This window comes from Candoia aspera, chromosome 5 (assembly GCF_035149785.1).
Source record: "Candoia aspera isolate rCanAsp1 chromosome 5, rCanAsp1.hap2, whole genome shotgun sequence".
Lineage (NCBI taxonomy): Eukaryota > Metazoa > Chordata > Lepidosauria > Squamata > Boidae > Candoia > Candoia aspera.
In genome coordinates, this window is record NC_086157.1 from 84,648,550 (window position 1) to 84,669,501 (window position 20,952).

The 20,952-nt window shown below is 38.4% G+C and overlaps 1 protein-coding gene across 5 annotated transcripts in view; it reads right to left on the minus strand.

The window, feature by feature from the left end:
- Window positions 1–7,810, minus strand: part of TFG (trafficking from ER to golgi regulator) — a 28,123-nt gene extending 20,313 nt beyond the window's left edge. Inside the window, exons 1-3 of one of the 5 annotated variants that reach the window (XM_063305606.1) lie at window positions 7,743–7,810; window positions 4,139–4,253; window positions 3,124–3,323 (exon numbers count right to left, since the gene is read on the minus strand). In XM_063305606.1, coding sequence (XP_063161676.1) covers window positions 3,124–3,307 — 184 coding nt within the window. In that variant the 5' untranslated portion in view covers window positions 3,308–3,323; window positions 4,139–4,253; window positions 7,743–7,810. Of the gene's footprint in view, window positions 1–3,123; window positions 3,324–4,138; window positions 4,254–7,331; window positions 7,491–7,742 lie in introns of those variants that run through there. The other 4 variants (XM_063305607.1, XM_063305608.1, XM_063305605.1 and 1 more) reach the window with 4 other exon arrangements.
- Between the last annotated feature and the right edge of the window lie 13,142 nt (window positions 7,811–20,952).

Consider the following 20,952-nt stretch of genomic DNA (forward strand, 5'->3'; position numbering starts at 1 on the left):
TTCATGGGGACTCAAAAACATTTATCATTTTAGGAGGTTGTGGTATCTGCGTTTGAAAACCTCTCCCCTACCTCACTTAAAATGCATATTTGAGCTACATAATTCTTGTAGTTTAACTTCAAAAGACCAAGATCCACCCCAAAATTTAATCATTTTAATCATATTTAATCATATTTAATCATATTTAATCATATTTAAACATATTTGATCATTATGTTGTAAATCCAAGAAAACTGCCCTTCTCTAAAGATTGGTTATATGAAAAAGTTACCTTCTAACCAGTGTAAAAAACATATTAAAAAAAATAAACAGATGAGCACCATTAAGAAAATACAACAAAAAATAATCAGCAAAAAGTAGGGGAAAAAAATAAGAATTATATTTTCCTCTAGTCAAGGCCAATTTAATCTGATACTCAGCTTACATAAAAACACATATGTTACACCATCACCATGTGACATGCAGACTGGGACAGTGGCATGAGCCAACATCTGACCCTGTTCTGATTTTGTTTTCTCTGATTGTTTCTGTTCATTTATTACTGGTATTTCTATGCTGCTTTACTTCGAAACAGCTCCATAAAACTTAAAAAATATTTAATGGAAATACAGTTGTAATCGAAATTATTCAACCCCCATTGCAAATCAGGTTGATTGGCAAAATGTACAGACTTTCAGCTGTTTGCAATGAACAAAGCAAACAAAAGCAATTGGAACAGCTCAACACAATGAATGCTTCAAGTGGTGCCCCCAAAGTCAACTGAAAATACAACTTATAACGACTTCTCCAGTCTCAAAATTATTCAACCCCCTGAATAGAATCCGTCACAACAGCACACATACAATATGCAAAACAGATGCTGTCTCAAGCACAGCTGATGCAACTAATCAAGGGGTTCATTAGTTGCACCAGGTGTGCTTGAGCTGGAACACAGGAAATAGCTGAACTGGCTAGGAGTTTGCTGAGTGTCACCTTTGACTGCATGTTTGAAATACAGTATGGCTAAGTCAAAAGAATGGTCCAAAAAGGTAAGAGAAGAAATCTTCACCCTTCACGAAGAACAGGATACAAAAAGACAGTGAAGGCACTGACTGTTCCTAGGGACACTGCAGAAGAAGTCCTGGAAGATTCTACAGTGGCCATCACAGTCATCTGACCATAGAAAATCTCTGGTGGGATTTGAAGAAGGCAGTTGCAGCACCCAAACCCGAGAAGATTACTGAACTGGAGACCATTGCTCATGAGGAATGGCCTAAGATTCCTCAGGAACGCTGCCAGAAGCTGGTGTCTGGCTATGCATCTCGTTGCAGCAGGACATAACAGCCAAAAGGGTGCTCTACTAAGTACTGAAGATGCTTGTCATGAAGGGGTTGAATAATTTTGAGACTGGAGAATTCAGTATAAGTTGCATTTTCAGTTGAATTTGGGGACACCACTTGAAGCATTCGTTGCGTTGAGCTATTTCAATTGCTTTTGATTTCTTCATTGCAAACAGCTGAAAGTTTGTACATTTTGACAATCAACCTGATTTGCAATGGGGGTTGAATAATTTTGATTACAACTGTAGGTGTGCCCTGAATTAGATTGCAAAAACAGAGGAGATTCATTCAAGCTTTTATTTCAAGGAGCAAATTTTAATACAGGTTCAGTGTCTGATTACATTTCATGTAGAAGGGCTGAAAATTGAGCAAACATATTCACTAGAAAATGGTCTACCTTACCAAGACATTAAGCACAGATATCACTTACGGCAAAATTAACACTAAATTTTCAAGTGGAGGTAATTAAGATATTCACAGCAAATTTTGCTGATAAGTACCTCAGGCATATAATACTTAGGGTTGCACTGTAATCATTCACAGTATTTTTCATAGGATAATGCTCCAAAATGCAATTATTTCCAGTCAGTAACTAAGAAGAAATGCCACTAACCTTATTAGAGGAGTAACTATTACATAATGCAACATCAGTTCATGCTACTTAAGAGAGCTGTGGACTGTTTGAAAATAATTTGAAAGAAGTGTTTTGGATCTAGTACAAGCACAATACCTTTATTAAAGCATAGATATAGTTTTTCAGGCTTCTATGCAAATCCTGAAAAAGGATGTAGCTGCCTGAAGAGTCACTTTAAAGATGCACTGCTTTAATTATTAATTACTCCATGAAAACAGCTACTTTTTTCATAGATTCACATGGAAACCTATAAACAAATGTGTCTGTTTCAATTACTAACAATACTTCATTTACAAGAGCTCCAAAGCACTTCTGAATCATGTATGAAATGTGCAAGCTCTACTTAATGTTCCAACACTCAAACAAAAACCAGAAAACATGTTTGTTTTTTTCTGGTTACAGTGTTAAACAAAAAAAGGACGTTTGGTTAATATATTTCTGAAGAACTATCTAGGAAGTTACATTCAGATTGAAAATTATGAAAATGGTATGCATGTAGGTCAGAAATTATATTTACTGCATTAAATAATGTCTCTTTGGGGATGCACAGAATAATGTTACTCTCCGCTCTCTAATACTAGCAAGGTAGGACTATATGAATCTCCAATTCAGAATCCCGTAAGGGTCTTCATCGCTGCCCAACAGATTCATCAAGGGAAGGTTATCTTTCCAAGATGTTTCTTTCATCTACCTGCCTGTCCAATGCAAGGCCACTCTACTGGATTAGTAAGTTTCACACTGCAAAGCCTCTCCTATGTCACTGGTTCCTAATTCTTAGTACTGCATTCTTCATATATCACTATAAAGATTACACCATACTTGTACCATTTAAGACAGAGGTTTTAGACTGGTTTCAAACTTGTGGCCAATGGCCCAACACAGAAGAAAATAAAACAAGGTAGGAAATCCATATACAATTATTACTATATAAAACATTATTACATACAGAAAATCTGTTGTTACAATTTAACCTATCATATAATAATCATACAATGCAAAATTCAATGTAAGAAAGAAAGATCTAATGGCATTGGGATTATTCTGTTTTTTGTAATTCCATAAGCTCTGCATGCACTAGAAAAAGACGTGTTTCATAACAAAATCTAAAGAATTCCATAAAGGTTTTTCACTATTACATAATAATAGAACATGGAGGGTAAAAAATCTTACCTTCATCCTTATATTTTATTGTAACTTCATCATTGCTCAGCAGTTTCCCTCTGAAAACTCTCTGCATCATCAGCACCAGCTCATCATAGGTGATATCCTCATTGTGAATTGGAATTCTCCTAATGTCATCACCTAGCTGAGCTTTAATGATAAGCTTTCCACTCAAATCCAGCTGGCCGTTCATGGTTACTAAAGGTCTTCTTACGGAGATATAAAAATGGATTAGAAACATGAATATCTACCAATTTAACCCAAACACAAACTTTATATCTATACCATCTATATCATTTTCTTCCTTCTCCCCACCATGAGCTAACTAACTATGAATGAATGAATGAATGAATGAATGAATGAATGAATGACATTACTAAAAGAAGTGGTAGGAATATCTCATGCCCTGGGGCTCCAGTTGCTTTGTAAAATTCTGAAGAAAAGTTAGATTCCTTTCAAAGTGACCAAAACTGAATTTGTGGTTTTAATTGTTAAGAGTTGTCATCCTTAAAAATACTTCTGTACTTTTACAGGAAATGTAATGCTAAGAAATACATCTTTTAAAATGTAATTCCAAAAATTTAAGCATAAGGAAAAAGAGTGTGAAATTATAAAGGAGAATGGCAGCATTGCTATCTGTAAATAGCATAACAGAGTACATTATTGACTACCACAAGAGTGATGACAATGGCCATGGATATCCACTGATAGCATTTGAAGTTCCCAAATTAAATAAAATTAGATTTAAAACAATTAAATCTCATAACAGGATGCCAAAATCTTGCAAGATTTCTGGAGACATAATGTGAAATCTCACAATTGCTGTGTAAGTTCTCATGAAAGACTGTAATTTTGATTAATTTCGGGTGGTGAGTGTATGAAATTAATGTTTCAATTACTTTAGATAAAATTAGGCTATTTTAAACAGTTGGAGTCATGAAGTAATAAAAACACCAATCATCACTGCTACCTTCATACATTGTACTTTAATAAATTCCATAAAAATAAAAAACGTGTAATTTACCTGTTTTGCACTGGTTTCTAAAAGAATAGGTAAATTATTCCTTTAACTTTCAGCTGGATGTCAGATGTCCCGCCATGCAGTGCTAATGAGCAAAATAGGCAGTAGCACACAATATCTGTATCAGAACATCAAGTTAGCTTAAGTTAGTTTCCATCTCCCTCAAGAGACCAACATAATTCATAAGCAAGCACACATACAAATTTTACATTCTCAAGATATAACACTGAATGTACATTCATTTCACTAGTCCTTGAACTGTATTGTTGCCAAAATATCCTGCCTTTAAGTATTCCACTAAGAATAAGTTGAACTGTAAGTCATATGATAACTCAGTTTGCCTGTTTGTATTTTCTATTTCATCAAAGTCAAGATAGCAGGCAGCTTAGAAAGAATTTATCATGTCACCTGCTGGCTGAAAGCTTACACATAGTTCAAGACAATAAAATACTCAGTTCTATGATCCTCAAGCCAAAAAATTGAATCTTGCTAGGAAGATCAAAGGTTGGAAAGAATGCCTGAAAATTAATTCCTAAAAAGCTATAATTACAATTCTTGTATTTTACATTGTTTACCTGACCTGTCACATATGCCTTTTTGTTTTAATGTTGGAACTCAACTTTCAAAAACCACACAATGATTGTTATAAATTTTAGTTTATCATTTCAAAACCATATTCAAATAAGCTGTATAACAGCATACTGCCAGCCCCCCAAAAGCATACAGAACAACATTCTCTGGTTCTCCAATGGATCTACAGTATTTCTTTCCTTCCAGTATTAAAAACTCCAGTCATATTAACAGAATTTTGAATGAATTTTGCCTATCTTGGAGGAAAGAAATGATAATACAGAGGATCTCCTCAAGTCAGCAGTTTAGCATAGCATGTACAATTAATCCAGGGGCTCTTGAATACATTCTATTGCATTCTCTTGATTCAGTCAGAGTTTGGTTAGATAACAGTCTACCATATATCCAGTATACTATATATCAGGGTTTCTCAATCAGGGTTCCGTGGAATCCTAGGGTTCTGCAAGAGGTCCCTAGGGGTTCCCTGGAAGATCATGATTTAAAAAATTATTTCAAATTTGGGCAACTTCACATTAAAGAGGTAAGTTTCCCTCTTTTTTTTTTAGTTTAAGAACACTGTTAATGCATATATACAGGCCTACACATGAAACAAATATAATAATTTTGTAATTTCTGGCCTATATTTGAGCCTGAATATGCAGGGGTTCCCCGAGCCCTGAAAATTATTTCAAGGGTTCCTCCAGGATCAAAGAAGTTGAGAAAGGCTTCTATATATATACATACACACACACGTGTATATACGCACATACACATACATTCATTCAATATAAACAATTTGCTTCAATATTGTAGTGCAGTGACAAATATAACCCAGCATGTTTGATGCAAACATGTTGTTGTTAGGAGAACCAAGACCTAGTTTTTCTATAATAAAACACTGGTGTAAGCCAGTAAAATTGGATGTACCTCCCACTATAATTTGAAAGAGGCTTTTATCTACTGCTATTTAGACAAAATGAAGAATAATTTTAAATCCAACTGATAATTTAACTTTAATTTTTAATGATATATTTATTGGATAATATAATTTTTTTAAAGTTGCAACAAGAACTTTGGTGCAATGTTACAGTCCTATGAACATAATCTCTGACATTTTGCATCAGAGAAATAGAAATCCTTCAGATATTCAGTAACCATTTCCTACTTGGGAACCAATCTCCTCCATCATTTGCGCACCAATTACAGTTAACCAAAATCAATTATTTTTTGTGATAACAAAACACCAATTTATTCTTACTGTCATTTCTTTTAAAGACCCTAACATAAACAACATTTTGAAACAAAGTTATATCCAAAGGTTTTTTTTTTGTTTTTTTTAAACGATATTATTTGTTTTACAGACTACATAATCTTCTACATTTTTTCTGGTTTATCTTTTCGCTTGTAAGCCAACTGATTATATTATACAACAGGAAAACATAAATGAATTAATCTACAGTGGCATATAGTAATTTTAAAAACCAATATCCATTTCAAAAGCATCAGTAAGATATTCTACAATAATCCTACTAGTATTTATGATGCCACGAAACTTGCCATCTCTGCTGCAACGAACTAACTAATGCTCTGGAACCTTTATACTGTTCTGGAAGTAATTATTTGAGTTTAATTTGTAATCAAGAGAGACAGTCAAAGTCTTACAAGTGAACTTGTTGTGGATATACATAAAGCTTCAAGTGCAATTTTCATTTTAGGCAGATAATTTGTGACTATAGGAAAGAATTGTACTGTACATATATTAAGGAATTAGCTGCAGCTCAAGTGCTGTATTCTTTATATGTACCTCTGACTCATGTGTATTATAAAGCAATTATTTTAATAAAAGCCTCCTTAGATGGTGGCCCAGGAAGAGAGGATTTATTTTAATTATTTATTTCAAAAAGTTTACAATCTGCCCCATTCCTAGCAGACTCTTAAAATATTTTAAACACACTTTCATATGAAAAACACCCTGCCTCCATTTGAGTGTACTTAGTATAATTTGTAGTTTTATCTTAAGCATACAAAAAATACTGCTATATCCTATAAGCCTGCACTAGAAATCACCAAGTTCTTCAATTCCAATAAAATAACATAATTACACCACAGCTGCACTGTAGGAATAATTAAAAGATCCGGTAGCTTGCTTCTCAGTAGGATGCTCCACTTTGGCAGGTGATTCAATATTATCATATGGAGGTGGAGGATGTGCATTGCTGGGACAATAAAGAGCTCTTGACACAAAGAAATTGACAAGAGCTTGGATTCTTGAGAATGTTAAAATAAGAGAGAGAGGTTTCCACATTTCATTTTAAATCCATTCATTCCAAAAGCCAGATTTAAGCAAAACCCTCCCTCTAGCTTGAGTGACCTTGCCCACTATCTTCCCTTCTTCCAAGCCACACAGAAACTACGAGAATGATACTTTGTGGCTTTTTAAGTCAGGCATCACTGGCAGAGTTACGTTTTTCACAGGCCACCTTCAGGGAACTTCATTTACAGAGCCACAAATTGTAGAGCCTCCAGCATGGGGGTGGGGGTGGGGTTGCCAGAAAAAAAGAAAGGATCTTTCCTAGAAAAGCCTTCGTCCTCTAAAGATCTGTCCTGCCTCCCCAGAATAACGCACCGCGGCCTTCAAGGTGCCCCAGGAATTTTCACTGCTCGCCTGCAACAGGCCAATAAGGACCAAAAAGGAGCCTTTGGAGCAGAAACGCTAAAGGGAAAGTGAATGGGACGGAGGAAGTCGCAGCAACTGAACGGCGCCCAATAAACATCTTCCCTTTCACGAGAAAAATGGAGGGGCGAAATCTTGACCGGGCGTCCCTCCTCTTCCCCTCGCGATCCTCCAACCGATTAGCCCCCCCGCCGCCCCCCCCCCACACACACAGTCAGAGCAGCTTGGCCGCGCCCATTCAAGCCAGGGCCACGGCTCCCCGGCCGCCTCGCTTCTGGCTCTTCCAGCACAAAGAGGCCATGGCCAGCGCTTCCCTCACTCCCGAATGCGGCCAGGCCCGGCCTAATCACCCCCGCCACTCACCTCCGCTGCCTCCACCGTACGTGGCAAAGGGAATCTGCCACGGCGGTTACCGCCCCGCCCGCTGCCAGACGCACGCGCACCGCTCCCACGACCCGACGGCGGGTATCTGGCCTGGAAACGCTTCGTCACGGGAAAACGGAACTGCGCAGGCGCAAGGAGAAGAGGCGGCGCGGAAGACGCTGCATGCAATTCGGGGTCCTTTGCGGTTTCATCTGTTTCTGGCGGAAGCTCTTTATACCACATATGATAGAACTGACTGCCGGATAGATTTCTTGTGGATTTGTAAAATTCACGTATTTTAAAGGAATCGATAACATTTGCAGGGAGCAATATTCAGTGTCAACATTTGTACTTTGCGTTAAACCATGTTTTAACCGTGCTTACGGCGGTGTGTGTGTGTTCAGCCGAAGGTGACGTTTAGATTCTGCCATGAAACCACTGAACTTGGTCAAACTGAAACCAAAACCGCAAGCTCTCCTGCTTCTAAGCACACTAGTCTGCATAATAGGCATTTACTTTTCACTCACCAACCTTAATCTACTTTGCATTAACTGCTTTCCCATAAAAATATCAGCAGAGATTCTATCAGCAATAGCAAAGTACTGAATATCTTTTGCCTTGTCTTTTGCAGCAATACCCTGCAGAATTGTGCTATACAGTACTACATTTTAGGAGGCAGAGCATTGCAGTTTTCAGTGAGCTCCAGGTCCACAAGTGTACTGTCAGGTAAACCTGCCATCTGCTGATTTGAAAATCTAAAGCAGTGTTTTTCAAACTTGGTGACTTTAAGATGTGTGGACTTCAACTCCCAGAATTCTAGCTGGGGAATTGAAGTCCATATAACTTGAAGTTGCAAAGTTTGAAAAACACTTATCTGAAGAGTTACTAAGGGAACTGATAGCTTTAGAGGTTCAGCAGATGGACCCTTCTATGCTGGTACCATACAGATAAATTCATTTCCCACAGATTTTACAGTAGGTAAAGTCTACAAGTTAACCTAAAAGGCAGGTGACTGTGCACATGGCCAATAGGTTTTTCCTGTTAAAGATATGGAAGTAGCCTGTTACTGTCCTACTGCCCTGAGATTTTTTTCCCCCCTGCTCCCAGTGTAGTCTAAATCTACAGTATTGCATGGAGCTTTCCTATCCTGTCCAAATGGGTCTGACTTTCCTTAGCTTTTTGAGATCAGCCAAAGCTGATCAGGTGCAACCTAGCTGGGCCTTTATCAGACAATAATATAGTTACCGTAGTCAAGTGTTTCTGTTCTTCGAAGCCTAAATGGCAAATAATATAGACAGGCTTGAATTGTTCTTAGTCTTGTTGATCTCTGTATTTTAGAATGTAAATTGTATTACTTTAAGCCTTTCTCGACCATTTGACCCTGGAGGAACCCTTTAAATATTTTTCAGGCCTTGGGGAACCCGTGCACATTCAGGCTCAAATATAGGCCAGAAGCTATAAATTTATTCATTCATTCATCCATCAAATTTTGCCACCACCCATCTCCCTCCATTATTGTATTTGTTTCATGTTCAGGCCTGTATATATGCATCAACAGGGTTCTTAAACTAAGAATAAAGTATGAAACTTACCTCTTTAGTGTCAAGTTGCTCGAATTTGAAATAACTTTTTAAATAAATCGTGATCTCCCAGGGAACCCCTAGTGACTTCTTGTGGATCCCTAGGGTTCCATGGAACCCTGGTTGAGAAATGCTGCTTTAAACTGACTTTATCATGTAATTTCATATTGCTTAACATGAATTTGTAAATTGCTTCAAGGCCAGTGTTACAAGTGCTCCCAGGTTTGGCTTATGGTCACTCACTCACACACTCAGCCTGTTGAGACACTGGATCTTGTCAGCCCCCCTTGCTTTCTACCTGGGTTTTCCAAATAGGTGCGGCTTGAGCAGACAAGACACACAGCCCTGGTCAACAGCCAAGAATTAATTAGGGACTCACACAAATCACTTTCAACCGAACACTGAGGCACAACAGGTTCTTTGTAATACTTGGAGAACAAGTAACTTGAAAACTTTACTGGTTGCAATGTAGATTTGCTCTTTCTCACACATACACGCACACACTCATCCACACTTACCCACATCCTTCTCAACAAGGCTGCCAGGCACTATCTAGAGGATGGAAGGCTCCAAGTCTGGATCCAAAGAGGACCCAAGGAGTGGGCGGGCTTTGGGATCCCTTTTATCCCCAAAAGTCCTTGCTTTGTTGATTCACAAGACTGGCAGCTACTCTTGCCTTGTTAATTTACTGTTGGTGGGGTGGAGGGAGGTTTCCATATGTTAAGGTCCAACTTCCTTTGTCTGGTTCAGGTGTCATTTTTTCTTTGTTTCCTTACTGACTTGCTTCTTTCTTATCTACCTCCCTGAAGGAGAGGCAAGATTCTAGGCTTTTTGTCCTCTCTGCTGATGTGCCTGTATCATCTTTAGATTATGGCAGCTTCAGCTTAGTCTCACACCAGTCTTGATAAACAAGTAGAACAGATTTAAATAAAAGAAGTATATCCACATAAAAAATAGGAATAGGGCACACTTTAGGATCCTTGCAAACAGTTTAGTTAACTGAAGTCTTACAAGGACTGAATTATAAAGCATTTTGTATAATAAAAGCTATCCTGGTAATTAAACTTATTCTACAATACTTTCCCAAATCTAAGATCTTAATATAGTTCAGAATTATCAGAGCTAACAGTGTGATGCCATAGTCACCAAACCAGTGGTATCATTTTAAGCTTGTCTGACTTGTTTCACTGCCAGAGGCTTTTCATACATTAGGCCCAAGATTAAGTAACAGACAAGAGAAATATTTCAGGTTTTCAGCCATGGGATTTCCTTGCCACTTAAAGAACACATCAATCATTTTAATGTTTATGTGCATTTACATTGAACCACGAGGATTAATCTATAGGGTCAGCAGGTCTTACACATACCTATCATTCTCTTCTGAAATCTTTGATTAGTAATTTACCTGAGGGACCGTCTCATCCCCTTAACATCGACCCGCCCCACCCGGTCATGCAGAGAGGGCATGCCACAAACCCCACTGGTAAGGGAATTCCACCTGGCGGGGTCCAGTAGGCAGGCCTTCTCTGCAGTGGCACCCACCCTCTGGAACATTCTGTCCCCAGAGATGAGACAAGCCCCTTCGCTCCTGGCCTTCTAGAAGAACTTGAAAACCTGGTTCTGCCGCCTTGCTTGGGGTGGGAGGGGCACCAGTTCTTCTTGGGGGTGGCTAATACCATAGATCTCTCCCCAACGAACAAGATCTTCACCTCTTGGATTTTACATCTATTTTATCTTTATTTATTGGTCTGTTATACTGTAATTTATATACTTTTAATTTTGATTTTATTGTAAACTGCCCAGAGTCCCCCTTTTGGGAGAATGGGCGGTAACAGTAATTTGAAAAATAAATAAATAAATTTTCATTTTTCCTGATACGTAGAGTAGCTAACTTGGTGTATAGTGTTGGAAGAAATTAAGATCTTTCCCTGCCCGCCATGTTGTCTCCCCCCAGAACACTGTCTTCCTGCAATATTGCCTTCCCTTTGAGCAAGGTAAAAGGTTAAAAGTTACAAAATAGAATGGGCTCAATGCAAAAGGGGATGCCAGAGATTCAAATGTAATAGGAAGCCCAACTGTTTAGACAAAGGATTCCCTTCCGATTAAATCAGAAACCTTGGAAAACAAAAGGTCGCTCATTCACAGAATTTAGCAGAGCCCATTCAGGTGAACAGCCAAACAGATCTCCATAATCATAACAAAAGATTCCTTTCAAGGTGGACAGTCCAGATTAGTAGACAAAGCCACAGCCCTGCAGGGAACTCAGACCATCAGAACAGGAAACAAACAGCAGGGGGCCTGACCACAGAGCGCCTCCTCTCTGAACTCCAGTAAACTGCACTTTTCTCAAGTTCCTAGAGGGCGGAAACAACAGCCAAGCTCTCCTATATAAAGAGCTTGTGGGGGAAATAAAAGTGTGGCTGCCTCTAACCAGTGTACTGTGCACATGGTCTTGGAAAATAAAATCACCTCTCTTCAGGTAACTGCCTATGTATCTTCATTCCTGGCTCAGAATGGACCCTGGTAAGATTTCCTTCCGACAATAGGTTTCCTGTTCTAAGGAAGAAACAATCTGCAGTTCATACTGCGTGGAAGATCAAAGTTCATGAAGTTGTGTTCTGTAGAGATATTACTAATTATGCTGTTGAATTTAATAGCGTTTGAGGGAGCAATACATGTGGCTGAGTACTCCTGTGTATCATTCCAAATAACTGATGAACTCCCACTGGCTTCAGGTGAACAGATGATAGGAATGTTGATGTGGTTTCGTAAGATACGCACCAGATTCATAAATCATATTTAGCCTTGGTTTGTATAACATGTTATGATTAGTTAGATTCCCACAACAGATCAAGGTGTGATGGTCGAGTTCTTTACAACATACTAAGCCAGAACCTAGCAAACTATGCAATGGATTAATTCAGTGTTTGAGTAATACACAGTAGGTGATTTCAAAGTAGTCACTCACCCGTTCATTTATTTATGCATCTGCTATTAATGGCCACCGTCTAGCCTGGGGTAGTACCAGAAAGAAATAATAGATGGTATTAAAGCACAAGCAGTTGTGCAAAGTAGTAAACATGCATGAGAGATAAGTAACCTTTTTGCCAAAGTTGTTTCAAACATCTGCACAATGTCTAGAATCCTTATAAATTAAAAGGTCAAACCAGGTGGCAGTACCTAACTAACCGTGGCTAATCTCAAGAAAGCTGAGTAATATTAGATTGAGATAGTACATCACCAGGAAGTTTCAGGGCTGTTGATTAGATTGGGGTGTCAAAAATCCAGAAAGAAAGAAGTTGAAAGCATTTCCAAATTGTTTCCAAGAAAAGGCAACAGACATGAAAATGTAGGCACCGAGAGTGGAGTCCAGACCAAAGGAGACTTTACTTTTAGTTGCTACAATAACTTTCAGACTTAAATCAGAACAGAAAATAAATTCAAGTAGGATTGTAAATTATTTGGATAAAGCTAATTGACTTGAACCCTTCTAACTGATTAAACAGGTGGTTACATTAACTCAAGCAACAGTATCTGGGGTTTTAATTTAAAAGTTATTTTTATGGACATAGAAATCCTTACAAAAATCTCATGAGGAAGATGTCATTTTTAGAAGATGCAGGTATTCCCTTGCAACACTGAACAAATTCATGTATTCACAAAGTGTTCTGATATATAAATCATGGATTATAAACCATGGTGATATCTTGCATCTAGAAACTCTAAGCATCTGTAGAGTTAGAAGGATCAGATAGCAGGAGATAAGAAAGGCCTCTTCCTGTAACCCTGGAGGAAAGCTGCAAATTGTAACCCAGGTAGCCACAACAGGCCATTCCAGCCAGCATAAAAGGATAATCACCGATTTAGAGAAACAAAGTCTTCCTTGATTTTTGAACACCAACTCTCTGTGGATGCATCCATAAATACTAAGATCTAAATACTTGGCTGTAATTCCAATCATTGAGACATTATGCTATGTCCTTGTGGAAATGTGATGGATTGTGTTGTGCTCTTATAGGAAGAACAAGTGATGATATGATAAAATCATTACCTAATTATGAACAAACTCCTGGGCAATTAAATAAACTTCAAATGAAAATGTTTAGACACCAAAAGCGTTTTTAGCTTCTACAATATTCCTTGAACACACACATTAACGATGCAAATATAGGAGAGCACTATTTCACTGGGCAGTCAACCTAAATTCCATCCTGAGGACGGGGGCTTGGCAATTATAGTTCCAATCTTCAAGAAGGGTAAGAGAAATTACAGGCCAATTGGTCTGTTAATGTCTACATTCTTATTTAGTATAGGCTGTATCTTAGATTGCATTTACAGAGTTTAGTTAACTAGTCTATAAATGTATCTTAATTTTATTTTAGTTTTATCCTCCTATTTTATCCTATGTCGCTATAATTTTAAGAAAGACCATGTATATTTTACAGAACACTATCTTTGTACTTGTCTAAAGGTAAAGGTAAAGGTTTCCCTTGACATGAAGTCCAGTCGTGTCCGACTCTAGGGGGCGGTGCTCATCTCCGTTTCAAAGCCGAAGAGCCGGCGTTTGTCCGTAGACACTTCCATGGTCATGTAGCCGGCATGACTACACGGAACGCTGTTACCTGCCCGCCGAAGTGGTACCTATTAATCTACTCACATTGGCTTGTTTTCAAACTGCTAGGTTTGCAGGAGCTGGGACTAGCAACGGGAGCTCACCCCGTCAGCTGGATTCGAACCGCCGACCTTCTGATCAGCAAGCTCAGCAGCTCAGAGGTTTAACCCGCCATGCCACCGCTAAGACCATAATAAAGTAAGTAAGATTTCCATTTCTAGTAAAAATAATTTTTCTTCCAAAGCAAAATCTTGATTTTTCAGGGAATAGCAAGTTGCTTGCTTTGTTCTATTTAAAATGTTATTCCAAACAAGGCCCCATATTTCTATCTTATATTGTATTTCCAAAAACATAATCCTACTGATAGAAGTTTGAGCTTGATTTAGTCTAAATGGAAGGCTGTTGTGCAAACTTTTGCTCAATTGTGTTATCTTTTTACCTGCAACTCTCAATTGGGAAAAGGTTTTAAATAATAGGCTTTGGTAACGTCCACTAGATGGCAGTGGAACTCCAAAAATTAAATGAAGCTTTGCAATTTTTGAAACAATCCAACTGATAAATTGCAAACTAATTCAAAACATACATGTAATAGAAAATCTACATCTGCTATAAGAAGCCTTTAATATCACATTCCAATACATTTAAATCCTGATCCTTTAAAATTTAAGTCTAATTCCACACCAATACGCATATAATTTGTGCCCAAATAAACACTGCCGTAGCCACATGACCACGGAAGTGTCTATGGTCAAACGCCGCTCTTCGGCTTTGAAACGGAGATGAGCACCACCCCCTAGAGTCGGACACGACTGGACTTAATGTCAAGGGAAACCTTAGAGTTTTAAGAGAAGCAACTGTTACTTTTCTGCATCCCTCCTAGAGTGTGTGGTTGTACCCGCACAGGAATTTTTTGTTTTTTTCTGAATTTGATTTACATGTGTCATTACAAAGATCTGCATCCAGATGATAGGGACTATAGGGTGCAGTGCAGCACAGCATGGGATTCTGCAAAAGCCTCTGGTTGTAGTGCTTCAACCAGAGGCTGCCCTGATTTTTTTTTTCACTCTTAGTTCCTCAGAGTTGACTCTCTTGCCATAAGATAATGGCATGAAATATTAGACAAGCTGTATCTGGGGTTCAGGAGTGGTCTGTAGCATTTGCTGGCCAGCACAACCCAATGGCTCTAGCTTAGGTCTGAGGCCACTGTCAAATCACTGCAGATGGCAAACAAATCCTTTCATTCCCAGAAAAGCAGCCAAGGACATACAGAAAGCAGTACAGATAAAACAACAGTAAGCCTCCTGCCACAAAAAAGGGATGCTGTCAATATAAGTAACATAAATTACAATCATTAAGGACAGCTGTCTACCAGGCATCTGCTGATGAACAACTGTCCTTAAAGCCATAATGCCCTTATTCCACATCTTTTAGGAATTACCTCAATAGGACTAATTTATCTTTTTGTTGTTGTCGCTAAATTAAGTTTAAAAAATACATAAATACAGGTAGTCCTCGCTTAACAACCACAGTTGGGACTGGAATTTTGATTGTTAAGCAAAGTGTTCATTAAGCAAATCCAACCGGATATTACAACCTTTTTTGTGGTGGTCATTAAGCAAATCACCATGGACATTAAGTGAACCACGTGATTGTTAAGCAAATCACGCAGTTCCCCATTGATTTTGCTTGCCAGAAGCCAGCCAGGAAAGTCAAAAATGGTGATCATGTGACCACTTGACGCTGCAATGGTCGTAAATGCAAACCGGTTGCCAAGTGCCCAAATCAAGATCACATGACCGTGGGGATGCTGCAACGGCTATAAATATGAGGACCGATTGTAAGTCAGTTTTTTCAGCACCATTGTAAGGCTGAGCCATTGCTAAACAAATGGTTGTTAAGCGAGGACAATCTGTAATACATTCACCTTGCTATATTACAATTCTTCATCACTGCACTATTCATGTCATAATTTAAAAATGTTTCAGGCAGCTTCGCTACTTTATGTCCCCACAGGAATAACATGAGCTGTGCCTGATGTGAATTTTCTGTGTGCAACGTGTCTTGGTTCAAATCCTCTAGGCCTTCTGTGCTAATTTCAGGAGATGCAACCAACCCTCTGGTGTAAGTTGCATTGTAGCACTGTCTCACCCAAGGTCTCTTTTGATATCTCCTCCCTTGTTGAATTTCTCCTACATAAGGGGCTCCTCCCTCCTTTAAACAGCAGAAGCTGGAATCCATCTGTTGTCTGTCTGTCAGGAGTCTATCTGGCTCACCAGCCTTCTATGGTGAAAGAGAAATTATACTTTTGACATATTGCTGCTTTGGGTGATGTTGCAGTGAGTCTAAAGGGGAATGTACTGTAGGAGCCAAATGGATGGGCACTGTGGAGACAGCAGGTATCAACAACTTCCCCATTAACAGCTATAGGGAATCTAAAAAAAGCATCATCCTTGGTTTATTCCTCAAGGCAAGTAATGCAAGGTATTGCCCAGCGCCATCTAGAAGAGACCGGCCTCCTCTTGGGGCACCCCGGGCAACGTGGCTTGTCACGGCTAAATAGTCTACACATCTGGCTGCTGGACCTCACAAGGTCTTCCCAGCAAGAAAAAAAGCAGCATGAACACCAAACTGTTATGCCATACAATTAAAAAAAAAATCTAGAAGAGCTTTCTTTAGCATCACTTTCACTATTTGAACCACCCTGTCTCTTAATCCTTTGGACTGTATCACCTTTATGCCCCACTTATGTCTAAATTCCTGCATTGATTGACTTGCAAAGAGATAGGATCACAAACAAGTTCAACTGGAATCCCATGTCATGCAAATTAAGTTTTTAACCTAGCAATAATTACAGCAGAGGACTTATCCTCCAAGTTCAGAATCTCTGGGTACTTAGAATAATAACCGCCAATATAAATGAACATCCTCTTATCTGAAAAATATCTGCAATTACCTTCATAACTCAGGAGTATCATAAGGAAGCATAGGATCCCCTGCAGCTGACACTGTGGACAACTTACTGTACTATGAATTGCTCAGTCTGTGTTATAGAATGTGTCTCTGAAGGGGGAGGTGATGTGGTGGATTTCGGCAGTGTCGCTGGTTCTCAGGAAGGAGGGAGCACATACCAAGAAGGGGAAAGAAATAAGAGGAAACATAGTCCAGGGGGCAGTTGTGGGAAAACCAAGAGATTTAGAATAGCCCCGCCCTAGAGCTTTCCCAGGTTATTTCCCCTTAGGTTAGGTAGAGTTGTTTGAGTCTGGCAAGATTCTGTCCATACGGCATTAGCAAATAAAGAACCGAAGGTTGGCTGGACTGATTCTTGGTCATTCTTGGGCTGGGCCTGACAGTCTGCTTGCTCATGTTGGCCAATGCATAACAGATCTGGCATGTGCCTTTTGGCATGACCATTGAACACCTTAGTGGGTCAGGTGGAAAAATCACAACATTTCCTTCCTGGTATCCTAGCCCTAAAACTGACCAACTCATGATGACATGAGAAAGGGGGCAATATGAGGTGACAATATGTAAATAAGAACACTTATGTTGCTTTGGGATCCTACACTGTGCTCATCTAAAGTCTCTATGAAGAGCAGCTCCTTCCCAAATGACAAAGCCTAAATTAATTTCTCTCTGTCTCTTCTTCAATTCTCCCTGGTTCTAACTGCTTTTGTGATATCATACCTCCTTCGTATAATTTTAGTTGGAGTTGTCATTAAGTAAATGATAGGAAAGTATGGCCAGTCATTATTTCTGGATAAGTATGAGAGATAAATTTTGCCAATTAGTTTGAAACTTGTTACTTTATAGTTTTTATCACTGAGGGCTATCCCAGACCTCATTCAAAAAGGTACAAATCCAGCCTGAATAAAAACTAGATCTTATTTTACTTATATTTAAATTGAATGAAAATTAAACTTCATTAATATGATTACTCTACAGTCAGGCATTTCTTTTTTGGATTAATTTTGACTGTATTCTTATGTACTTATCTTTTATGTTGGAGTCAGTTGGAGTTGGGCAGCATCAAAAGTCAAATAAATGGATGAATGGATGGATGGATGGATGGATAGATAGTAAAGTAAATCCAGGTTCCTAAAGTTGCAACAAAAGAGGCAATTTCAGAACTATTTTCAACTGAACACAGCTTGTGTGAGAAAAAGGAAGTCCTTTATCAAAGTCTGTAATGGTTGGAGACTTTGGATTTGGAATTGAATTTTCAAAATTTGCATTCACTTGCTGGGCAGCTTTATTTAATGTTGTTTCAATGTTAGAATTTAAATGCAGATTTTGGAGTTTAAACATTGTCTCTTCAAAACTGCTTGATTGTCCTCTCTGCTGGCTGATGAGAAATTCACAAATGGCTGAAAGTCTACAGAATCTGCAAAAAAAGGTAAGTCAAGGAAGCAAATAGTGACAACAAAAGCTAATTTGGATGATCCTGTTCTCAGAAAATGTGTTGGTTGCTTGGGGTAGACACACAAGCTGGCCAATCCTGAGGGGAGGGCTGCAAAAATACCTTACCTTTCTGGGAGAAAAGAAGGTAAAAAAACAGGCCAAAGAAAAAGACAATTAAAGAAACCTAAACCAGAAAAGATGGGATTGGCAGTCTGGATACAAGAGAATCGAAGGATCAGTGTTCAGGGGTAGAACCAAGGGGGCAGTCCAGCTAGTGCTGTGCATCAGACACGTGTCAACCACAACTGTTAATAATTTCAAGGCTGCACCAATTACTATCGATATCAGCAACTGAATGAGCGAACATTTTGAAGTAAACATATAATACAAATAGTATGAAATGCCTGCATTGTTACAGAAAAGAGAAACTACCTGCAAATATATTTTAGGATATGCATTAGCAGAATGATTTCACTAACAACACTTCGCAGCAAATCAGTTACAGAAGGGACTATTAGAGGAAATAGGAAGCTGATCCTCTAATATAATGCACAAAGCTCTAATGCATTTCTAAATGCATTTCAGCATGGACATTTTTTCTAAAACTGTGTTCATTTAACCACTCAGTTCACCACGAATGAAGCAATCAGTTCATTAAAAACCTTGCCTAGTCATTGTTCAGTTGTAAGAGCAGGAGATATACACAAAGTTTAGCCCTTGTGAGAATCATCAAATATTTTTTTAGACTTTTATCCCACTTTTTTTTTCATATACAACTCTTTTAGTGCCATGGGGCTGGGAAAAGCCCTAAATCTGATTTAATTTCATTTATATTCCCTTATGAGTAATATCGTTAATATGATTTCTGTTCCATCACATATTAGTAACTTTCAAAACATGTAAGTTGGCCCCAATTTTGGAAAACCTCTGAGTTCATATAAAGCTTTCTGGAAGCTAAATATGGTCCTGAGATCTCAGATTGTGTTCCTTTCCTTTAAGACCAATCCAGAACTCTGATGGGAGTAACAACCCATTTTTTAAATGTTACCACTGTCCAACAGGTTCTGAGGCTCAGAGTATTGCCTAATTTTGTCTTTTTTTTCCCTTAGCAGCATCATTTTTGTTAAACACATCTGACAAATGCATCTCATAATGTACATAGTAGTTTGGAGATAGAGTGTCTGTGTGACTTTTAGCTGCTACACAATTCTGCTGTTTTATTTCATTTGAAGCAAGCAAGATCGAAATACTCAGAATCATGGACCCCATCAACCTCTGCCTCACTACGTACTTTCAGTTTAATGGACAAGTGCTCCATTACCAAAGTAACAACCCAACCTCCCACAAGAGAACTGTGTAAGAACATTATTCAGACGAGCACAAATGCACTGCAGCAACCCAGAACACCATAAAGAGGAAACAGACTGCCTATACATCTTCCACCAAAATGGATACCCATGCAACTTTATCAAAATGCACCTGACCACTCAACCCACCACAGCATAACCAACACAAGCTATGAAAAGGATAACACTGCCATACCTCAAAAGTATCTCAGAAAAAAACCAACAGACTGTTACAACCATACGGCATCACCGTAGCATACAAACCCATTAAAGCCCTCCAAAACATCTTAAGCAAACCAAAAGACCCAGTAGCCCAAGAAGGAAAAACAGGAGTCATCTACACCCTACAGTGCAAGGACTGTAACAGCCACTATGTAGGACAGAAGACTAGCAGAGCACATCCATGAATACCAACTGGCAGTCAGAAGACATAATGAAAACTCCTTAATCTCATAACACATGAACAATCTCAACCATACTTTCAACTGGGAAACTGTGAGCATCCTAGACCAAGCCAAATCCAAAAATACTAGGGAATTCCTAGAAGCTTGGCATTCAGACAAGTCAGCCATCAATAGAAGCATAGAAATAAGCCACATTTACACACCCTTCAAGAGAGACAATAAAAAAGCTAAGAAGAAAACAAAAAGTCAAGAACAGCCAACACCCAGATAAGCAGGGATGAACACCAGGCAAACAATCAAGCAGAAAAAACAGATTTTTGCTCTTCAGCAGTTCATTTTTAAAAAAGTATGAATTTGAAAAAGAAAATGTATTGCATGTTTGCTGACTTAGAGAAAGATGTATATTCATGTGATTTGGTTGCAAAATCAATATATGATGGAAATGACTGGGTTGAGAAGAGAAGAGCAAAAGTTGTAGTTGGGTTATGTTGATGAGATCTAAAAAAGAGTGGTAGGAAAAAAAGACAAACAGGATAATCTTATCTAAATGGGAAGAAACATCCATCTGATATTAAGGATTCATTTAATTTCATATTTTTGCTAAATGAATATTATATGGATATTCTTTGTTGTATTGATTTTTATTCTTTCTTGTTATTTGGTTTATTTTAATTACTAAAAGCTATGTAAGTTCTTCTTTCACTCTCTAATGACTACTGAATGTTTTCTGTTGGTATTGTAGTTGTTTCTATTTCACTATTTTAAAAAATAAAACAAGAACAAAGAGCAATATATGAAGGAGGATCTGGATCTGGATCAAGAAGTACTTAATAGGAAAGCAACGAAGACTTTGGAAAAGATATTCAGATG